This window comes from Protopterus annectens, chromosome 12.part0 (assembly GCF_019279795.1).
Source record: "Protopterus annectens isolate FY-2018-M chromosome 12.part0, PAN1.0, whole genome shotgun sequence".
NCBI classification, from domain to species: Eukaryota; Metazoa; Chordata; order Ceratodontiformes; family Protopteridae; genus Protopterus; species Protopterus annectens.
In genome coordinates, this window is record NC_056746.1 from 346,806,203 (window position 1) to 346,829,659 (window position 23,457).

The 23,457-nt window shown below is 39.9% G+C and overlaps 1 protein-coding gene across 4 annotated transcripts in view; it reads left to right on the top strand.

Annotated features, from left to right (window-relative positions):
- LOC122816558 (katanin interacting protein) overlaps positions 1 to 23,457 on the top strand; it is a 3,576,055-nt gene that overhangs the window by 804,051 nt on the left and 2,748,547 nt on the right. For all 4 annotated transcript variants that reach the window (XM_044089422.1, XM_044089419.1, XM_044089421.1 and 1 more), the window contains exon 3: positions 4,817 to 4,896. In XM_044089422.1, coding sequence (XP_043945357.1) covers positions 4,817 to 4,896 — 80 coding nt within the window. The remainder of the gene's footprint in view (positions 1 to 4,816; positions 4,897 to 23,457) is intronic.

The window sequence follows — 23,457 nt, forward strand, 5'->3', positions numbered from 1 at the left end:
TTCTTGGTTTTCCTACCAGCTGTTTTGTTTTATTTAAATTCCAAAAAAACGTATAATCATATGATGTGATGTTGTTAATCTCCGTTATTCTCACTTGTGGGACTTGTGAACCTTCTCAGCCTTTTACAAAAGCTCGAGGTCTTCAGTAAAGCTCATGGGCATTCTACCTTACCCATAATGCAGTTCCCTAACTCCCCCAGATCTTATTTGCCACTCAGCGAAAGACGTGGTCCTCTCAGGAAGTTCTGTGCTAAGTGACCATTTATTATATACTTTTACTATTTTCTCACTTAAATTTTCCCTAGAATTTAATTTAACAAATTCCTTACCCTTTTTACGTCCATTTAGTTAGACGACTGTCTTCTGAGTGTGAGTGTTGTTCCCCTTTCATACTTTCCCTTCCCCATGTCCGTTGCTTTAGAACTTAGTTTTAAATATTAAAATGGCACTTTGTGTATTTTATTGGGAGAACCACTACACTGTTGTCTGTTCTGAGGTGACAAACTGAATGTTATGATGTTTCTGAATGTGAACATCACATAAATTGTGAGATTTATAAATCTTATTTCCAGTGCTTTTTAAACAGAATAATAATGATATAGAACAGTATGAGACATCAGTTAGTTTTTTTGCTCTATTTATTTTTGTCAGTATATATTGTAATGCACTTACTTCTTATAGATTTTGTACATTATTGCATTGTAATTATCTTCAGTCCTGGAAGCGTTGCTAGCCTTACTCGTAGGCCAGCTATGTGGCCACCCAGGTTGTCATTTTGTCATGGTGCCTTTCCACATTTATTTATTTTATTTTATTTTACATTTGTTGATAGGGGTAGTCCGACTGGATACATGTCCATTTTCAGCGGAGGCCCGGGGTGAAAAGCTCCAGGTTATAAAATTAAATAATTCCACTTATAAAACAATAATATTTATACAGTACTTAGAGAGGTGGCCCCATAGAGGGGATTACACAAGAATGACAGTGATTACAAAATACATGTTGAATATAGTAGAAGCAAGGTTATATGCTAGAGTTGTTAAGCAGCACACAATGGGATAGAAATATTTACAGGTTACTTGCAACTTATTTACAAAATTACATACCCTGTGGTCTTAAGGAGGGAGTATAAAGACTTTTGCTGCATATCAGACAGAAGTGGCTGATATCAGTACTGATGCAAGATAGAAGTGGCCTGCATAAGACAGATGGTTAAGGTAGGAGTTAGTCAGGGTTGATATAGGGACAGAGCCTATGTCCCGTAAGATATTGTTTGAGGCCTTTTTTGAAATGGTTTAATGAGGGCTCCTGAGTAAGAATAGTTGGGAGAGAGTTCCATGTTTTTCCAACAAAGTTTTTATGTTTTAAAGAAATGATACATGATGTTTCTTTGCTCTAAAAAAATAAATAAATCAATGTAGAAACATCATGAGATGTGGTACATTAGGTACCCTGGGGGAGGTGTTTCAACCATTCACGAGCTAAGTTTTTTTTTTTTTTTTAAGATACTGTAAAGCCGCAGTGGCAAAGCATTGTTGCCTCACAGCAAGAGGTTCACCTGTTCGATTCTCTGCTGGAGTGCCTTCTGTGTGGAGTCTGCATGTCCTCCCCGCAGTCGAGTGACCTCCAAAAGACGTACGTAAATGGGCATGCCTTTGCTGAAGGTTGGGCGTCGGGGTGGCAACTCAGCACCATAAAAATCTACTGCTAATCATTAGTGGACCAGAGTTCTGCTGTGGTGACCCCTAACAGGGAAAAGCCGAAAAGATGAACAACAACAAAAAAAAGTGATTAATCAGATATTTTCAGCGGCTTGCAGCTGAAAGATCAGGATAAAGCCAACAATAATGATGAGCAGCCTTTGGGAACAAAGGCCCACAGACTGGAGACACATTTTAAACATTAATTTATTTAAAAAGTTAATAGAACAACAGGGTTTGCACATTAACATGCATTTTCTGAACTGTAAGAAGTAGGAAACTGTAATCTTTGTTGCATTATCGACTGTAATCACCGATATACCAGAAAGTCAAAAATTTTACAGTGGGCCCAGTAGGGAGAGTTGAGAGGTACGGTAGATGGCTTTTGTAGGTCCAGGACAGAAAAAAATATTCTTTAATTTGAAAACCTGGTCATTTAAGATATGCATAGATAAAAGTATCTGTAATTGCTGGGCCTGTCTGTGGAGGAAAATGAGTAACTGCTGATGTTTCTTCATTGTTCTAGCTTTGTGATTTGTGTGAAGCAACTTGAAATATTTTGTGTGATGCCACTTGAAATAATTTGTGTGGCAACTGTTTGGGGTTGTTTTGATGAAAGTAACTGACCCTCTTGTCATGTGCTCAGTTTTAAACCGTCACTATTTGGCTTTGAATGACTACTCAGCAGTTGTATGAAGTAAGATGAATTGCTTAACTAAATATCTGATATGCATAGGTATAATTGCTGAGACTTTCTTGTTCATTATTCTGGATTTACGGGACTTGTGTAATTTGTTAGAAGCAACTTTGGAATACTTAATGAGTGACAGCCATGTGGAGCAAAAGTGAAATATATTACATGGATATCCTTCTGTAAACAATCAGACATCTGAATTGTACACAAAAGTAGCTATAGCTGATTGGCAGGTTTATCTCGATGAAGTAATTCACCCTCTTTTCATTTTCTCAGTTTAAGCAGTTATCTCTCAAAAAAGGCATAAAATGCATCACAGAACATCCAGGCCTTCAGAGTTTCCGGGGACCTGGTGGCCCTCAGACCACAACACTTTGTAAGTGAAATTTGACACAGGCATAATAATCAACTCTAGTCTAAACCCCACCTAGTCTAGAACTGACCATTCTCAGAGATGTGCACATAAGGTCACTGTAGTTTGTGTGGGTGGCTGGCGGTGATGTAGTTTTTAAAAAAAATTTCCCCCAAACCTCAGAGATGTGCAGCTGCGAATGGAGTGTTCATTATTTCTGTAACTTTCTCTTTCAGACTTCTGTGATATGTGTAGAAGGTGATTGTAGCTTGTATAGGAGCAGTGAGCTATCTAGCAGTAACAAGTTGCAAACATTACTTTTATCTTTATTTTTTCACTTTCTTCGCAATCACTATATATATATATATATATATATATATATATATATATATATATATAAAATATACAGTGGATCTAAAAAGTGTACACACCCCCTGTTAAAATGCCAGATTTTGTGATAAAAAAAATGAGACCGCAATAAATCATTTCAAATCTTTTCCCACCTTTAATGTGACCTATACCTGTACAATTTAGTTGAAAAACAAACAAATCTGTCAGGGGAAAAAAAATATAAAAAAATAAAAAACGTACAATAAGCTGGTTGCATAAGTGTGCATACACTTAAACTAGTACTTTGTTGTAACACCTTTTGATTTAATTACAGCATTCAGTCTTCTTGGGTAGGAGTCTCTCAGCATAGGACATCTTGACTTGGCAATATTTGCCCTCTCTTCCTTGCAAAAATGCTCCAAATCTGTCAGATTGTTAGGGCATCTCTTGTGCACAGCCCTCTTCAGGTCACCCCACAGATTATTTATTGGATTAAGCTCTGGACTTTGGCTGAGCGATTCCAAAACTTTAATTTTCTTTTGGTGAAGCCATTCTTTTGTTGATTTGGATGTATGTTTGGGGTCATTGTCATGTTGAAAGGTGAAATTCCTCTTCATCTTCAGCTTTCTAGCAGATGCCTGAAGATTTTGAGCCAAAAGTGACTGGTATTTGGAACTGCTAATAATTCCCTCCACCTTGACTAAAACCCCAGTTACAGCTGAAGAAAAGCAACCCCAAAGCATGATACTGCCACCACCATGCTTCACCTTAGGGATGATGTTCTTTTGCTGATGCGAAGTGTTGTTTTTTGCGCCGAACATACTTAATTGTGGCCAAAAAGTTCAACCTTGGTCTCATCAGACCATAACACATTTTCCCACATGCTTTTGAGAGACTTGATGTATTGTTTTGCAAATTTTAGCTGGGCCTGTATGCTTTTGTGTGTAAGAAAAGGCTTTCGTGTTGCAACCTACCCCATAGGCCAGACATATGGAGAATACAGGAGATTGTTGTCACATGTAGTACACAACCAGTACTTGCCAGAAATTCCTGCAGCTCCTCAGTGTTGCTGTAGGTTTCTTGGCAGCCTACCTGACCAGTTCTCGTCTTTTCATCAGTTTTGGAGGGGCGTCCAGTTCTTTGCAACGTTACTGTTGTCCCATATTTTCTGCACTTTTTGATGACTGTCTTCACTGTGTTCTATGGTATATCCAATGCTATGGAAATATTTGTGTACCCTTCTCCTGTCTGGTACCTTTCAACAATGAGATCCCCTTGATACTTTGTAAGCTCTCTGTGAACCATGGCTTTTGCTGTAGCAGGCAACTGAGTAAATGTTAGGAAAATCCTACTACGACAGCTGAACTTTATTTGGGGTTAATCAGTCTCTTTAATTGATGGCAGGTGTGTACCTTCACTTAGGTCTCTGGTTCAGGCAAGCCCTACCTGGAAACACTCAAAACTAATGTAGAAAACATTTGTAATATATCTTATATTTACATTGGGTACCTTCCAGTAAAAGCATCTATATAACTCTATATAACTGTAACACCTTGAAAGTAATTTAGCCTTTCTTGTTGCATTAAAAAGAAAATCCTTCTTGCCCTTTACTACCTTATAGTGAAATGGCATGCAAGTAATAGTAGCCTGTATTGAGAATATTTCTGCAGTTCTAATATTTGGCTGCATTATGACACTCTGTGGAGTCATAAGGTTACACTAAATGTATTCTTGTTTCAGGGACGTTATCAGAAGGATGTCATGTGTGACTTTGATGAAAAACATGATGAATATTTAATATGGCTTCAACAGAGAAACAGGTAAGATACACATCACTGCCTTGTGAAATATTTGTTTGTATAAGAACTTTGAAAGTTGCACTGTATTTTAAAACAGGAAGCCAAAGCAGAAAAAAGTAAGTAGCTGTAAATGTCATTGTTTTATTCCCTTGCACTGAGCCATACAGATAAACAAACCATCACCTAAACAAGATTTGGCTCACTTGAAAAAACTTGTAAGTGGTAGATGAACATTTAAGGATTTTAGAACCTTTTACTTCCTAATTTTTATTAAGTGCAAACTGGTCTATGTCATTAAAGGCAATGAAGGGCTGAGATACTGAGCAGTATCTGTTCTGCTGCCCCTCAATAAACGTAATGGATTTTACACGCATTAAACATGTGATTAATTTCTATTCTATGCCTCTATATCATGCACTTTAGTCAGTGTGTGAACTGTTGCTTGAATTTGCTGTATTCTGTTATAATCACTGTAAAGACTTGCAAATCATCTCTGTGTAGCATTCACTAGACTCTTTAGTTTGATGAAGTTGTAGGAATTGATCCATGGAATAAAGTAATATTGTGAGGCGAGCATCTGTTAGCAGTGCCATCATCCTAGATAGCTGGAATTCTTTCTTAGACCTGTCCCTCTCTTTGTGCTAACATCGTGTTTTGGCTGGATAGACAATGGGGAGATACCCCAAGCTCATGTTCCACTGCCAGGTCCATAGAGTATCTATGCCATCACTGGTCTTCCCACCCACCAGCCTGGCATCTTCTTCCTGAGCTCTGGCTTCCACCAGAGTTCCACTATACCACCCACCCGCCCATCAGGATAGGCACTCCTGTCTTTCCTACAAGCTCCATTAAGTACCTCAGCCACTAAATAAACTCTGTTAGCTAGGGCCGTAGACTTTATTCCTTTACACCAGTGGGATGACCATATATTCCCCCATTTTCACTTAAGTGCTGTGTTCTGGAGAATTCAATTACAGTCCTTGCTTTTTCAGTGGCTGCCTACCTGTAACATATTAATAAGTAATTAACAGATTACTATACTAGTAGAGACATGAACTCCAAAAAGTACAGTCAATTTGCACTGGAAAAGTTGTATAGTGTCTTACAGTCATAAGCACGTGTGCATTACATTACAGTACATGTGTTTCAAGGTGCTGTATTAGTATGCAGCTTTTATTAGAAGTTTCATTGCATCTGCAGATGATGCTTTGATATTTTTGTACCACGTCAGATATGTGCTTATTAGCTTGATACATTTTACTGACTTTGTGATTTTCCACTTGTTAAAAATCACATACTCTATGTATGCACAGTTACATAATGTACGGAATGTAGATGTACTACTACTACATTGTGAAAGAGTAACTGTAACAATGGGGAGTAGGATACCATAAGGCAATAGTGTATGAATAGGTGAACAGCAAAGAGTGGAATAGGAAGAGGGGATGGAAAGTGAGTTGTTGGTTAATTATGTTGTCATAGGGTAATGACACATGATTACAGCTAGCGTAAAGTATGGTTTTGAGAAAGTTGATAGATGGGATGAAGTATTGGAAGGCTTATGTGAGCGGGTTCCTATTAGATGACCAAAGACGCATTTTATCGAATGCGTCTTGGTCGAACTTGAAACAACGAAAAGGCAAAATAGCGAAGCAGCTTTTATGCAAATTCTTTCCCAGGGAAATAATTTGCTTGGCCACTTCCGTTACTTTGCCGTTTGCGGCACTGTAGTGCAATCTCGGAGTTGGTATATTTAAGTAGGGGGGTGGGGGGCAAAGCCTTCCACTTTACGTATTCTTTCAATTTTTTATTTATTTATTTTTTTTGGAACAGCAATTTTTTTTCCCTTGGGGAAAAAAAATCACTGTTCTGAGCTTTCGAGATTGTAAACTTTCGCTTACATGGGGTCGATTATTCATCGTTCACTTTTTTAAGCATTCAATTATATAATATAGACCCCTGTCAGGATATATGGAAAGTAAAGTAATATGATGGGTGTAGTTAGAAGATACCAAGTATAGCTGTATATGGGAGACGTAAAGCACAACTGACCCTAAATACCACAAGAAAAGATGGGGAGCTAGATGATGGAGTAATGAGATAACTATATAAAAAACTGAGGGTGGTATTCATAGTCATTGTGTTTAGGCATAACGGGAAGTTCCTCTGGCTGCTGCTAAGCACAGCTCAGCTGAGATTTATAGACTGTGACTTTACATAGTCTGAGAGGATTGTAGGAAAATGAAGATATAAAGCAATGCAAATGAAAAAGAGATGGAAAATCTACAACTGTCTTAAGCTAATTAGGAAGTCTTCCTGTTGAAGTACAGTTCATTGTTACGTCTTTATGTGCTTCTGCACTATATACACAAGGGTTATAAAAAGCGCAGTTGTACCTTCTCTATCTACATTTCATTCAGTGGATACATGGGTTTGCTGACAGCTTAGCTGTTCCCTGCACTAAGCAGACAAATAAGATAGATAGGGTACAGGCGAAGGTTAACACATTAATTTTATTTCCAAAATACAGATGTTGCTTTTCATAAGAGTAGCATCAGTTGTCATGTGTCTAGTGTTGAAGGGTAAGTGACACAAGTGCTAGGTATACTAGCAGGGATTGAGCATGAGTTTAGCGAAGCATGTGCTGTAAAAAAAATGTTATGACTGTACTGTTATTTTTGCATACAATGTCAACAATGACCTATACTGACTATTAGGTTTCATGAAGTATCCAGTATGACATTTAGTTTTGTCATTATTTTTCCTTTGTTATTCACTGTTACATTTTCTTTCACATTGCTGAAGTAAGTACTGCAGTACAGAGATCTGAAATGTTGCCATGTCTTTGATTTTGATGGAGTAGATCAGAGGTATGAGATTGCATGGCTTTAGAATTAGTAGAATGATTAGTAAACTCGTAAGCCTGAAGAGGTGAGGTTTATGGATTCCGTTGAATGAAGCTGTCTGCAGAGTAGCATGAGTTGGAGAAACATCCAGTGACATTGTTAATTCATTTTCAGAAATGTCTTGGTTTATGTAGGTTGGAGTTGTTGGATTTGTAGTGTTACATGACATTTTAGTGCAGTTCTAAAGAGTGATAAATCTGTGTTTGTTTTCAGAGATGATATCTTCCAGTTTTCCTAGATGGAGTGTCTAAATTTTAAATGAGTTTTAATTCCAGTAATGAGTCGTCTGTTTTTTGGTTTGAATTTACTAACCTGGAGTGAATTCGGAAATATTTTTGATGAGGGAATTTTAGGTTTTGTGTGAGGCAAGTAGCAGCAGAGGAAGTAGCAGTACTTTGTAGGACAGGAGATCAGTCCAGTAGTTTAAGGTCTTCTTTAAGACTGGCAGTGTTTCCTGGTGTTGTAGCCTGAAAGGTGGTCAGTTTTGGTGGCTTATTTGTGTAAGTTGTGAAGATGACGGTTGTTGGGAAGTGGTAACTTAATGAGGAAGTAAGTTTTTTAACTATCAAGCTAAGGGGCAGAATATTTATAATAATTAAATTAAGTAGTGAGTGGCTGTTGGTTTTGAAATTAGGTCTCATTGGGCTGTTTTTTTATGCAGTTTATGTTAAGGTCTAGGAGAAAGGATGAGTAAATATTATTTTTGTCATAATCACAAGAGGTTAACATTAAAGTAATCTAGAATGAGCAACTTGTGTGAATGAGCAGGGAAACTGAAGGTTTCTAGGATCAAGGTTGAGAATCTGGGGTGATGGGGTGGTTGATATTTAATAGCTAGGACTAGTGGTGTGGCTTTGTGTACTTGAATCCTTACGAGCATCAAGCTGGGAACATAATTTTCTTGGGAATTAGCTTGTTGTTTTGTAAAGGTGTAGGGTTCATCCTTTATTTTCTTGACTTAGCTTGACATTAAAGATGTAGGAATAACCTATGAAGTGGTGAGTCATTCCTGCCCAGGAGTCTGTGATGGCAGCAATAGTGTGTGTGTGTGTGTGTGTGTTGCTGTGTGTGTGTGTTTGCTGTGTGTGTGTGTTTGCTGTGTGTGTGTGTGTGTGTGTGTGTGTGTGTGTGTGTGTGTGTGTGTGTGTGTGTGTGTGTGTGTGTGTTTAGGATAGCAAACAGTTATTCTTATTTTTTTATTCCTGCTCTTATTATTGTAAAATGCAAGTGGTGGGTAGTAATAATTTGCATTTAGTTGTGTGATGGTGTATATAATGATCTTGGCTTACATTTGATTTTGCTGTTTAGAAACTGGATGAAAATTATTGGGAGATTAGTTTTATGAGGAGCTTCTGAATTTTAATGGAAATAATCAAATTCATTTTTTTCTTGTGGACATAGTGAGATGGAAGAAGTTAGGGAAGGTTTAGGGTTTAAGTAGCTGGACAGAATTGAAACTTTTTGAATGTAAGTTAGTTTGGGGGTGATAAGCTAGGTTGAAGAGGAAGTATAAGCCAGTTATAATTAAGTATGCAATACTCTGTGTGATTGGGACCAGAAGAGGATCAGGTTACAGGTACTTTGACTGTGGGAATAGACAGGGCAACACAGATAAATGGAAGAAAGAACATTGACATTAGTATCCACGTCCTTTGTGAAGCAAATGGGGCAACCCAAATAAATAAGAAACAGCACTGATGTCAGTATACCACCTCTCTCCCAAAAGAAATGCCAGTGGAAGTTCTGCAAGGTACTTTGGTGGTGGGAAAAGCAAACAAATATGAAAGGACATTGATGTTGATATCCCCTTTCCCAAAAATAAGTGCTGCTGAAAATTCCTTAAGGTACTTCAGCCTTGGAAATAGATGGTGAAACATGGATAAAAAAATAAATTACATTGGTGCCATTATCCCATATCCCCCAAAAGAAGTGCTGCTGGTAATTTCTCATGGTACGCCACCTGTGCAAATAAATGGGGCACTGCAGAGAAAAAAGAAAATACATTGATGTTGGTATCCTCTCTCAACCTCCAAAGAAATTCCTCAGGGTATTATGATGCTGTGCCTGTCTTTTGTGAAGTATTGTGCTATACGTTTTATTTTTAATATCATGCAGAATAAACTACTCTGTTTTGACTTTTAAATAGATGCAGAAAAATAAGATAGCTGATATTAGGACTACGTTAACCATAGTAAACTAATTGTCCTTCCTGTGCTGTCTCATTCAATCACTAGATAGCAGTACTCACTTATAAAATCTATGGCAGCAGCAACCCTACTCATTGCAGTATGTGACAGCTACATTTTTATAGTTTTATCTTTTCCCCTAAGGTGTCTTAATAAGCAGAATAAATAGCTGGGTTCATTAGCTGAGTGTGGCCAGATTGTTTATAATCTGCTGCAGAAGCAGGCCTTGAGTTAGATCTTGTTGCTGCTCATTTGTTAACATATTAAAATTGTCTAATCAGTGATTTTGGTCATTTCTCAGAGAAACTGTAATTGCAGTTTATTTTGTGGTTCTCCTAGAGAGAGAGCACAGTGACTAAAAATACATATTTACTTGTGCAAAGACAATCAGATAATTACTACTGTGTGTTTTTTTTCTTTATAAATGTTTAATCAATAGACTGTTGCTTCTTTTCTGAATACACTTTTTTGGATGACTTATAGATACAGCATTCAGACCAAAACTATATCTCAGTTTTGTCTCAACGTCAGTTTCAGTTTTTGATTTCTTAGTCAGGTCCTTCGGCTGTGGGAATAGACAGGGCAACACAAGATAAAAGAGAAGGGGCATTGGTGATTGTATCCCATCTTTTCCCACCAGAGAAGTATCCCTGGAAATTCCTTAAGGTATACTGATACTATGTTCAGACTGCAGAATAGACTACCCTGTTTTGACTTAAAGAACTTGGAAAGGAATGTGACCTTGGGTGCCCTTTTGTTCTTAAGGTGCAGTATTCTTAACATCAGGGATTTACTGCCAAATGTAGTCCCAGACGTTCAGCCAGTATACAAAAGACATTAACCACTGCAAGGTATGTGGGACATCACACATAAGCCAGCAGCCAGCATCAGCCATAAAAGTGACATCTGTATGTACCATCCTCAGAACTTCTCTGCTGCCAGTCCAAATGCCATCTGTGATCATCGGTCTGCTAGCCAGAGGTGTTTGCTGGATACAAAAGTTTCAGGTAAGTGCTCTGTTTTTTTTTTTTTTTCTTTTCGCTACTGCTTTTTTGTTGTGAGGTCACGTTATCCAAAAAGGGCAAATGTCAGCGTGGAAGACAAATTCCACATAAAGACAGACACAATCAGTGTCTGTTCTACTTAGGGCCCAACCACAACCATAAGTCTTGCCCTGTTTGTAAAGCTTTCATTCCTAAGACCTTACATAGCCACCTTTCCTCTCTTAATATTTACCTTGAGAATCAGAGACTGAAAAGGTTAGCATGTGACATTATGGGGGGTATGTCAGGGTCTTCTGCTCAGCATGCTATGAAGAAGGATAAGAAAGTTAGGCTTGAAGCTTCATCTGCACCTTCTCTTCTAGATGTCTCTCTCAAGGCCAGTGAAGGTCCGGAGACCTGTCCTGATGCCAGCTTGGATTCTAAGGTGGGTACCACTTTGGAGACCACAAGGGATCCTGCAGTTGGCACATCCTTGGAGGTTTTGCAGACATCCGCATCGCAATAGCAGGGAGAACCGAGGCTCATCATTTTTGAAGGCCCATGAGGTATTCCACAAATCCTAATAAGGGAACTCATTCCAATGAACGTCATTGAATGTAAGCCTACGTTCGGTCCCACTACCTTTCACAAGGCTGATGTTCCTTTGAAAAAGAAGCAGGAAACCAAACATGTTTTTGCTCCTTAGGACCCATCTGCTGACTGGCAAGCTTTCACACAAAGCATGTTTAATGCCTTTCTGGGCCTTAAATTTCCCTAAGGGATTTCCCTTCCTAGTCCACTTGCCTCTTCACCACAGAAAAGGATCAGAGAGTAGGATTCTCCTGAAGAGGAGGATTCCTCAGAGGATGAATCTTTTGGCCTATTCTGGTCAGATTACCCCCCCCCCCCCCCCTTGGAGTATGCCTCCCCTGAGGAAGAGTCCAATGGCACAGAGTTTCCTGGTGAAGACATGACATTTGGGGAGACTATTGCCAGGATGAGGGAGTATTTTAAGTGGGACTGCTCTTGGGTTTCTGAGGTACAAAAAAGGTACTATGACTTACTTCAAATGGATTCTCCCTATCCTTCTACTGAGCCTCCAGTTTGCCAGCTTTTCTTGATGCTTTTTCTTCTGCATCAAAGACTCCTGACTCTCAACTCCGTGCCCCTAAAAGCCAGAAACATTCTATAAAGTTCCAGAGGACTGAAACTTTATAATTGTCCATCAGCAGATCCAGTGACTGTCTTTTTGGCTGCTGATAAATCTGCTAGACTATTGCCATCCACATCTCTTCTCCTTTCAGAGAGAGAGAGAGAGAGAGAGTGTGTAAGACCTTGGAAAGATTGGGAAAAAAAGGTTTATACATTGGCCACTCTAGCTTTTCATACTATCAGTTACCAAACCCATATGACCAAGTGTGCTTTGGCTGTCCTTTCACAGGCTATTCAGTTTCCTCCAGACCTTCCTGAGTCAGAAACTAACTCACAGCTTTCATCACTTCTGGGTCTTCCTCCCAAGTGGTACGCCACTCCATTAGATGCAGCTGTGGCATGGCTCTATTCTGCAAAGATACTCCTGGTTGAAGCTTCAACCACTTCCTGATGACTTTAAGGCTAAACTACTGGACACCCCCTTAGATAATAAGGCTTTGTTTGGGGCTGCAGCAGCAGACTTGTTCAAATATTTGCAGGATTAGGGCAGAGAATTACAAGACCTAAAACACATCTTTGTGTCTCTGGTTCCTAAATTCCAAAGGAATTACCCACCTAGAACACCTTTTGTTAGGAAACAATCTTGCACTTCTTCCAGAAGTAAGAGGGGTCTTAGGGAACCTACTGTTTCAAAATCCTGTCAGTCTACTCCTGTGCAAAAACAGCCTTTTCCAGAGAAGCCAGGTAGTCTGTGACTACCAGCCTTTTCTCAGCCACTTTCCCCTCTCTCTGGACCTTTCCCTATCGCTTCCAGCCTGGGAGCAAATTACTCAAGCTTCATGGGTCCTTTCCATTATCCACAAAGGGTATTTCATGGTTTAGAAAACACTTCACTTTTCATGGGTATTCCTCAGCCACCTCAAGAGCAACTACAATTTTTTTCCAGGGGTGCACCAGGTACTGAAATTCCAGGAAACTAATCAGGAAGTTCCAATGCACCAAAGAGGAAGAGGTTTCCACTCCAGGATGTTTCTGGCTCCCAGAAAAGATTGCCCCGGGAGACCCATTCTGGATCTTTCACGCCTCAATTCCTTCTTAAAGGTCCCAACCTTCTGGATGTTTTCTCTGCCTACTTTGTTTCCCCTCATCCTTCCACAAGCTTTTATGGTATCCCTGGACATCAAGGATGCTTACCTTCACATTCCCATTTACCCCCTTTACAGGAAATATTTGCATTTTTCTCTTGCTTCATCACATTTTCAGTTCTCTGCTTTGCCCTTTGGTCTCTCTACAGCACCAAGGATATTTACAAAATGCTTGGTTCCTATGATAGCTTATTGCAGACTCCAAGGTGTACAGATCTTTCCATATCTGGGCAATCTCCTGCTCCAAGAACTCCTCCAGAGACCTTGCAACAGAATCTCAGTTTCAATATTTCCCTTCTTCAGGGGCTCGGTTTCACAGTAAACTTCCAAAAATCCTTTCTCACACCTTCACAAGACCACATCTTCCTGGGGTGCAGAATACAGACAGATCGAATACTGGCCTCCCTGCCCCCTCAGAAAATTAATTCTGTAACCAAATTCTTCCAAGACCTCCTCCCTCTGCAGTCTGTTACAGCCAGGGAGTTTCTCTGCCTTTTAGGGTTCATGGCATTCACCATCCCTATGTTACCTCTGGCCAAACTTCACATGAAGAAATTTCAGTGGTACCTGAAGTCAGTTTGGAACCAACATGTGCATCCTTTGGACTTTGTTATCACTTTACTTCCTTGTCTGAAGAAGGAACTTCATTGGTGGATTCAGCAAATTTCCCTAAACCCAGGCCTTCCTCTGCATCCTCCTCTTCCAAATCAAGAATTGTTCACTGACACGTCAGACATGGGTTGGGGGCAGCCATTGCATCCTGGAAGGTTCAAGGCCTTTAGGCCCCTACTCAAAGGAAGGAGCACATAAACATAAAAGAGATGAGTGCCCTGCTCTTGGCTTTACAGCCCTTTCACTCTTTCCTCCAGGCCCTCTAAAACTGTTTACAGAGAACACCACAGTTCTTTGGTATGTAAACAAATGGGGGGGAGCAAAATCATACCTTTTGTGCAGGCTAGCCCTCATGGCATGGGAACCAACAACTCAGTATTGGGTCTCCCTTCAAGCAGTGTACATCTCCTCCAATCAGAATGTATTGGAAGACTCTCTGAGCAAGTCCGTGACTCAATTCCATAAATGGATGCTTCACAGGGATGTGTTTCTGGACATTCTCCACCGGTGGGGTATTCCCCAAGTAGATCTTTTTGCCTCCCCTCTGAACAACTTGTAGACCCCCTGGTGTGGAAGGTGGACACCCTTTCTTTCGCATGGAAGGGGATGTTTCTCTATGCATTCCCCCCTTTCCCTCTTATTCAGAACATTCTGCTGAAAATTCAGTAGGACAAACCAAAAATCTTGCTGGTGACTCCCTTTTGGCCAATACAGTACTGGTTCCCTCTTCTGTATTTAGCCAAGGGCAATCATCACAAGTTACCTCACAAGGTGGATCTTCTCACGCAAGACAAGGGATCTCCAATTCATTCACATCTGTCAACTCTACAGCTGACACTGTGGGTGATAATCTTCTGATTCCTTTCAGACATCTTTTCAGAGGAAGTGCTTAGGGTTCTGCAGGAGGTCAGAAAACCCAATATTAAGAAATCCTACTTATCTAAATGGAAGAGGTTTTCTATCTGGTGTCTTTCTCATAAACTTGTCCCACTTTTTGTGGAAGTACCCCTGTTTTTATCTTACCTGTGTGAACCACTGAAGGGTGGCTTTGTCTATTCCTCTGTGAAGGCTCATCTTTCAGCCATTTCTGCTTGTCTGCGTTTATCTCCTCCTTTGGCCTCTAAATTGGAGGCTAAACTCTTCCTTAGTCATCCTTCTTATCAGACCTCCCAGGAAGCCTGTTCCCCCTCCTTGGGATCTCAATTATGTCTTGGAAAAACTTACTGTGATTCCATTTGCACCTGCAGCTGCAACCTCCCTGCAAAATTGTACCTGGAAGACTGTGTTATTATTAGCTATCACTTCAGCCAGGAGGGTGTCCAAACGTCAAGCCTTGATGGCTTCTCCACCTTTCCTGGTTTTCTATAAGGTTAGGGTCCCATGCATACTAACCCTTCTTTTATGCCCAAGGCTGTGAATGAGTTGTCACTTACCCAGTCTATTTATTTGCCCACTTATTTCGCCTCTCCACAGTCATCTAGTGAGAGAGCTCTACACACCTTCGATGTGCACAGACAGCTCAGATTTTACTTGGATAAAACTAAGGCTATCAGGAAATCAGATCAACATTTTGTTTCTTTCCCATCCCAGGGGTCTGGGATTGCCTGTCTCCAAACACAATTTCCTTTTATGTTTTCCATGGTAAGATCCTTTCTACTCCTGTTAAGGCTCATTCTGCGAGAGCTGTTGCTTCTTCAGGTGTTTTTTTCAAAGGTTTGGATACTAGCACTATCTTTGAAGCAACTACTTGGTTTTCTGTTCACACCTTCACTAAACATTATAAATGGATGGCATCTCCAAATCTAGAGCTGGTTTTATTGTAGCCATTCTCAATGGTTTCTTAGAAAGCACCTCTGCTCCTTCCCCCTCCCTTTTTTCTTCATGAGTTTGGTACTCTCCCTCATGTTCCGAATACTTTAACATAAAAGTAGAAGAACATAGAATTGTGTAAAATCTTAACATAACCATATATGCCCTTCTCATCTTTGTTGCAGTATTCTATCCCTCTCACCTTCCCCCTGGTGTTTATCTTTTTCCCTGGATGTATGCTTACCTCCTTTGTTCCTTAGACTGGTGTTCTTCCTGGGACATGCAGTTCTGAGAATGGTATGTGCGGACATCACTTTTCTTGCCAACGCTGACTGCTGGCCTATGTGTGATGTCCCATGTACCTTGCAGTGGTTAAAGTCTTTTGTATACTGGCTGAACATAGGGACTACCTTTAGTAGTGAATCCCTCATGTTAAGAATACTGAAACCTAGAAGAGAAGGACATCTATGGTTATGGTAAGATTTTACACAACTATACTATATTAGGATTAGATTAACTGTAATGAAGCAGTTGTCCCTCCTGGGTGCTTCCATTCAATTAACAGAGCTGTTGCAGTACTTATTTTTAAAGTACATAGTAGCAAGTATGCGCATTGTAATATGTGACAACCAAGTTTTTTATATTTGTTTTTTCTTTTAAGTTATCATAAGCACAGTAAATACTTGGGAGTATTATATAAGTGTAGCCACATTGTTGCTTACCTGCCACAGAGGCAACCTTAATCTACACCTTCAGAACATGTGCAAGCTGATTGCTTAGTACTGTGCCTCATTGGTGGCCTGCTTTGCTTCTCCCCCACTCCCATCCTTTTAGCATCCCAGGTGCTTTTACTTTTTATTCACACATAACTTTACCAACATTTTGAACACTTTCCCACCTAGTTAACGTAAATACTTATTCTCTGTGTAGTAGTTATTCTTAATATAAACATAATTATTTCCCAAATATCCTCTCTGCCTCTCTTGGCATTCATTTTAATACTCAATATTCCAACTAGAAAAACACAACACTGGCCTACCAGCAATAAATCGAAGCCAACTAATTCAAACACTTGCCTTATTTAAATTTCAAATACTCACCTTAAGACTGTCAGGTGATCGTCTAAATTATGGTCATAGTCAGCATACATATGTCAACTTTCACTCAACTCATACCAGCTTGACTTGTTGACACCTATCTGTTTGATGCATTACCATAGGGAATATTAATAGCAAGCGACCACAGGTTGAATAGTAGCTTCTGCAACATCCTGAAAGTTACTGAATCTTGGCTAAAAGAGGATTCATGGATTGTGCCTTCCATAACTCAAAGCTATCATTTATTTCACAACAGTACACTCGGTCCAAGAAAAAAATGACAGTGTCCTACTAATGCTAAATAAACCACTCATCTTTCATTTAAATTGATTAGAACAACAAGTCCATTTATAAAAATCCTAAATTGATAAGTAAACTATTCAAAATACTGGTAGCCTGTGTATTTATCCACCCTCCCCCCTTTCCAAAGCTGTCTAATCTTAAAGGTTTCCTTTGCAAACTGTTAACATCTAACCAGACATCATAAGCTTATCAAACTAGGATACATCAATTTGGACTGGAACATTTAATTAAAAAGAAAAACTAAATACAGTAGCTGCTAAATTTAATCTTACATAAGCTGTATACAAAGAGGTAGGCATAATCCTACTACTTCCAAATTATCTGTTCTTGGTGTACTATTAAGCAACATACCAGAATAGATTCAGTCTCTTTCAAAACTCCACAATGTCCTAAGTGATATATGCTCAATTTTCTCTGCCTGGTCACTAAAATCTTAGTCTTCCTCTAGTTTATATTACACCAACGAATGCCACTGAATGTCATCAGAAGATATATTATTATCTGTACTAAATCTTAATCGATTGGACTCCAGTATATAAAGCTTCAAATACCCCTGCTGTTCTTAATACGCTTTATGACTTGCTTATTTTAATTCACAACATACCCTTTCCACTCCATACAAAATGACTGAAAGGCAAAATAAGTTGATGGGTCACTGCTGAACAAGTTCAGTAAATAAAATAGAGAGATTCAACAGGGAAGGAGTAGAAACAACACACAAATAGCAACAAACAAAATAACTGCCATTACCTCAGAAAAGACACCAGAATTAAAATAAATTAAACCAAGGCTAACATACCTCTCAACTGGACAAATGTTTGCAGAATTTCCAGATTTTTACTTCATATTTTTGTCTGTTTTTCATAAAATTGTGTTTTTCTGGCAATTCATTGAGGGTTCAACTCAGAAAATAATGACAGACATTTGAGTTTCAGACTTCTTACTCTTCAGAAAATCCATGCTAATGCAAAATGTGTTATTCTACCAACTTTCTAAGTCCGTAACAGCAATATTTAAAAACTGTCCAAAAACTATTTTTGGGCCTTTTTCCCACCATTACTTGTGGCTTTGTCCAGATTTCTTGCTGGAAGAGGTTGAGAGGTGTGAAGGCTAAATATTGTAGAGCTACACAAAAACTGTACCATGGATAGTCCAAAGTATTCTGTAAAACAATGAAGAAACTTTCTTCATCTAAACTACTTCCTAAGGTCAGATGCAAAATAATCCACTATAATCAACATATTAAATGCTGTTAGAGAAAGTGTCACCACCACCATCTCTGAAATAATAGCACTTATGTCAATACCACCCTACCTAAACTAGATGGGGGTCTGGCCAGATGGGACGATTAACCTACCTGCTTTTCTGTCTCATGTACCCACTCATACTCAAATTAGGCAGCAAAATCCTTTGCAAACCACTGACACATAATCCTTCACTTACTGCAGCTAATGACGGGAGCCCCATAGCAAAACTTGATTTTGTGTGAAAGATTCTTGAAAAACTAGTATATGAACAAATCCCGGACAGCTTACAAAGTATGATGTTCTTACACAAAAGCAATATGGTTTTAGACAAAAGTACAGCACTTTAACTGCCATCTTAACTTGTATATTTCTAGTGCAAGCTGTGAACCCATACCATACACCACCTATAGGTGTACAAGGAAGTAAGGGACAAAACTGGGTTGGGTTGCATGTCTAGGCTTGTAAAGACCTTGGTGGTCATTAGCCTAGTATAAACCTATGAACTTACCATCTTCTGTATACAAATGGTATAGTTCTTGCTACAGAAGGTACATCTGTAAATGATATAAAATGTCATTTTTGAAAATGATTTGGTTCTCCATTGGAATTGACTACAAAAGAAAACACTCTCTTTACAGTTCCGTATTGAAATGTCGGCACTTGAAATGCCGAGTGGCAAAAAAAATCCACTGAAAACACAGAAGAATGAATGTCAAAAATCACTTTTTCACTTAAAACATCTTGCCCCATGTGGGTGGCAAGCCCCTCCCACACCCCGAAGTTATGTGTACCAACCACGAGATCACCATACCTTGGAGAAAAGGAAATGTGAGAAATGACATCTCAGACTTTTGTATATGCAAGTCCGATCTTTTGGCCATTTAGTCTCTATGTTTCGGGATTCACTCTAGTGGGCCCCAGCATTTCAAATGGTTATCCTTTAAACACCACAAATCCACAATAATGCTTCTAGGAACCCCACAAATCTCTTTAAATCATCACTCCCTCCTGTTAAACCAGTTGTGAGAGTCAGCATTTTACTAATGTACTACAGCACAAGTACCAAACTTTGACTTTAGATCAGAGTCAGATTCATTCTGTATTTCTAATATCAACTGCAGAAAGTAATTCAACTAAAAAGCGCATATAGAATTTGTATTATTTTATTTAAGGTAGCTAGAAAAGCCATTGCTGTAAATATGCTAATGCTGAAGCTGAAATAAGCTCTACCAGTTATCACTTTACACTTCATATTGTTCCCACAAAAGACTAACGTAGTTCAGAAGACTGAAAATAAAATACTGAATTTCATACATCTAAGTATGATAACTGAACACCACTGAATTACCATTAGCTAAATCTTACTGGTTACCAATCACAGGTAGGGCAGCTTTCCTTCCAAGTTCTGTAATATTCAAAGACTCTCATCAAAGCTATTGCCCCTGCTAAAGAACCAGCTGCACATAAATACAAGTTCATACTTTCTTAGAAACTCTGCTAGCACAGCCTCTTAACACGTTGCATCCTCAGGCATTGTAGGAACTGGCTTATGCTCACTGATAACAAAGTCTTACTTAACACAAATAACTCGTCTGTCAGAGGCGCAACTCTTTAACTAATTTGGAGACATCCCTCTCACCTAAAGCCAAGCACAGTGAGCATCATGTACTCACACTCTTACTTCCACCACATTTTCAGCAAAAACACATTAAAATGTCATATAAAATATAAACAAATGTACCAAAGCTTCCTGTTACTATTGAAAATCGGTGTCAATGGAAGTTCTTCAACTCCTCTCCTTCATGTACAGTTACAGAGTGCTGTCACCAAGAGTCAGATTATTCACAGTCTTGCACTGTTAAACACTTTGCTAACAAAAGGTCTCTGTGATTGTTTTTGTAAACACCTCTATTCCATTATCAATTAAAACACAGGCAAACACAAAACCAGTTTCAGAGTTGCTGATCCCTGGGCTTTGTTTTTAGTTCCTGTTACTGATCCATTGCCTTATTAGGAAGGAAGGAAGTTTCTTTGCTTACCAGTGGGAGTGGGAAGCACTGAGCAGCCTTTTTGTCCGAATTGGTGAAGTTTCAGCCAGAAACTAGTAGTCCATTGGTCGTTTTGGGCCAATTCCTAGCTCCTTTCAGCCCCCTGCTATAAAACACGCTAAACACGCGTTTTCCAGCTTGTACCAACTCAGCACAGATCCTCGTGGTGGCCTGCAGAGTGATCCAAGCAGCAGAGAGCTAAAAGAGTGACTTTCTACCAGATATAAGTATTTTTGTGGCTTTCCCACTGTTATTAAGCTAGCGACTGCATTTCGCCTGTTTTACTGCTACTTTAAGTGATTTCTGCATTTTACACTGTTTATTGCACTTTAAGTTACTAATTGTTGCAAATTGTTTCTGTAGGCTACACACTAAAGTGCGCTAGCCGATTTACAGCATTTATAGCATTTACTGTCTGTTTTTTTCCTTATCTCTGTAATAAAAAAAAAAATCTCTTGTTTTCCCGCCTTACTGAACTAGAGTAGTCCAGTTTCAGAGTTGCTGATCCCTGGGCTTTGTTTTTAGTTCCTGTTACTGATCCATTGCCTTATTAGGAAGGAGGGAAGTTTCTTTGCTTACCAGTGGGAGTGAGAAGCACTGAGCGGCCTTTTTGTCCGATTTGGTGAAGTTTCAGCCAGAAACTAGTAGTCCATTGGTCGTTTTGGGCCAATTCCTAGCTCCCTTCAGCCCCCTGCTATAAAACACGCTAAACGCGCGTTAATGCGGAGTTGCCACTGTTGCACACAAGAGCAGCGGCGGTTAAACAAGGTTAAACTATTCGGGACATCTAAAGTCCACTCTTCAAATTTTCCCTTAGAACTACCTTCCTCAAGCTGTACTGCTGATCTAACCAGCATATCCTATAACTGAAAAGTTCATCTCTACTTGATTCCCAAGTAGACTATTCTCTATCTGTAAAGCCTAGCACTTACTCCTACAGTACTTGCACCTTGATAAAGCACTCTTATTATAGATAGTACCCCACCAGCCTAAAACCCACTTCCCGGAGTCCTTTGAAAGTCTCTTTATCTACTACTTCTAGTATGTCGAGGATCAGTTGCTAGTGTCCTCTCCAGCTCAACTGGTGAACCTGGGAATATTGAGGCAATGTTACAATTGCCTCATGTACACAGACAATCCTCTCCTTCTCCCACAAAACACAAATACATGCGAGATGCAACTATACGGCCAAACTGGAGGCTGAGCTCTCTCAACATAGGACTGGCAAGACCAGACAGGAGGAGAAGGTAACCACACACAATACATACCCAGTCACACATGGTACCATCACAACTTCAAATCATACACATACTCACACAAAGACATACTCGGAGGCTCTGATCAAAAATTTACCAAAACAGCAGAGGCCACCAAAGCAGATACCCAAACAACTACCACCTCACGACCCAACACATGCAACACATAGACCACACAGTCAGAGTGTCAAACAGTCACAGCCCTTAAGGCCAAACAAAATGCCAGACACACTTGTCATTGGTGATTCCATAGTCAGACACACTGACGTCCCGCTCACCAGACTGAGTAAGGAGAAGGTAACAGTAAGCTGCCTGTCGGGCGCTAGAATCCGCCACATAACGCAAGCACTCAGGTCTCTCAACAGCAGGTACAAGTACGACTCAGTCATTGTCCACGCTGGTGTCAACGACCTGAGACGTACCTCCTTGGACTACATGAAAAGGGACATCGAGGAGCTCTCTGATTATGTAGCCCAGGCAGGTATGACCCTGACCTTGAGCAGTATCCTACCTTCACCTAGAATGATGCCACAATACAGTGATAAGATGATCAGCTTTAATAATTGGCTTAAATTCTGGTGTCATTCAAAGGGGATCCAATGTCTGTCTGCCTGGGATGACATGCTGGACAAGCTACGCTGCTTCAAGGGACGGCTTGCACCTGTCACCCTGGGCTTCCGGATATTGGCAAAGGCTCTTGCCACCCCCATAGTGCCTTTTTAGGCAAGGCTCAAATTCTAAACCTACCACCCTAGAACACCAAAAGGAAAAAAACTAAGGGTAATGCTGCTCAATGCCAGAAGTCTCAATCTCAAGATGCACGCACTCGAGGCCCTTCTCAATATGGAGAACATCGATGTCTGTGCTGTGACAGAAACCTGGTTCAAGGCTCCTGAGAGCACCCAGGCACTAACAGGTTTCACCTCATATCATGCGTTCCGGCCCCAAAATCCGGACAACACCAAGAAAGGAGGGGGGGTGTCCATATTCATAAAGGACACCCACACCTCAAGGTTGGTGGCAACGCACGATGCATCGGAGACCATCCAGGTGCAATTAACCATAGGCAAGACTGCTCTGCAATTTGTAGCATGTTACAGGCCACCCTCTCAAACTCAGGGACCTCACATGGCCTTTCTGAAAACATTGGAGGGGATAAATGTATCTCCAAACACCATCATACTAGGTGACTTCAACTACCCTAATATAGACTGGGAACACTACTCAAGCCCGAACACTCTAACCCAAAGATTCCTGGAGTTCATAAACTCAAATGCCATGGAACAACTAGTCACCATCCCCACAAGAGGAGAAAACATACTTGATCTCATCATCACGAACATGGGATCAAAATGTTCAACATCGGAAGTATACCCCTCACTGGTGAGATCAGATCATAAACTAATCTCGCTGGAGGTCCTCATCCCGCCCCCACCTGAAACAAAAAAGACCACAGTGAAAAACTTCTCAAAAGCCGATTTCACACTTCTAAAAACTAGTGTGGTCTCCTTTAAGGCCCCTGAGCCAGTGGTAAACATTACTCAAACCGCTGAATCACTTACAAATGCCTTCTACCAGCACCTACAGGACTGCATGGATCAGGCAATCCCAAACAAAACTAAGACTCTCTGTACCAAAGGCAAGCATCCAGTCTGGTGGACCCCAGCCATAAACAAGCTCTACAACAAAAGGAGGAAGCTACTACAAGATAGAGCAAAATCCTTGAAAGGTAAGACACCTTTGATCATTATAAGTAAAAAACTAAGAGCTCTCATAAAATCATCCAAGGCAAATTTTGAGAGAAAAATCGCCAAGGACTCTAAAGGCAATCATAAGGC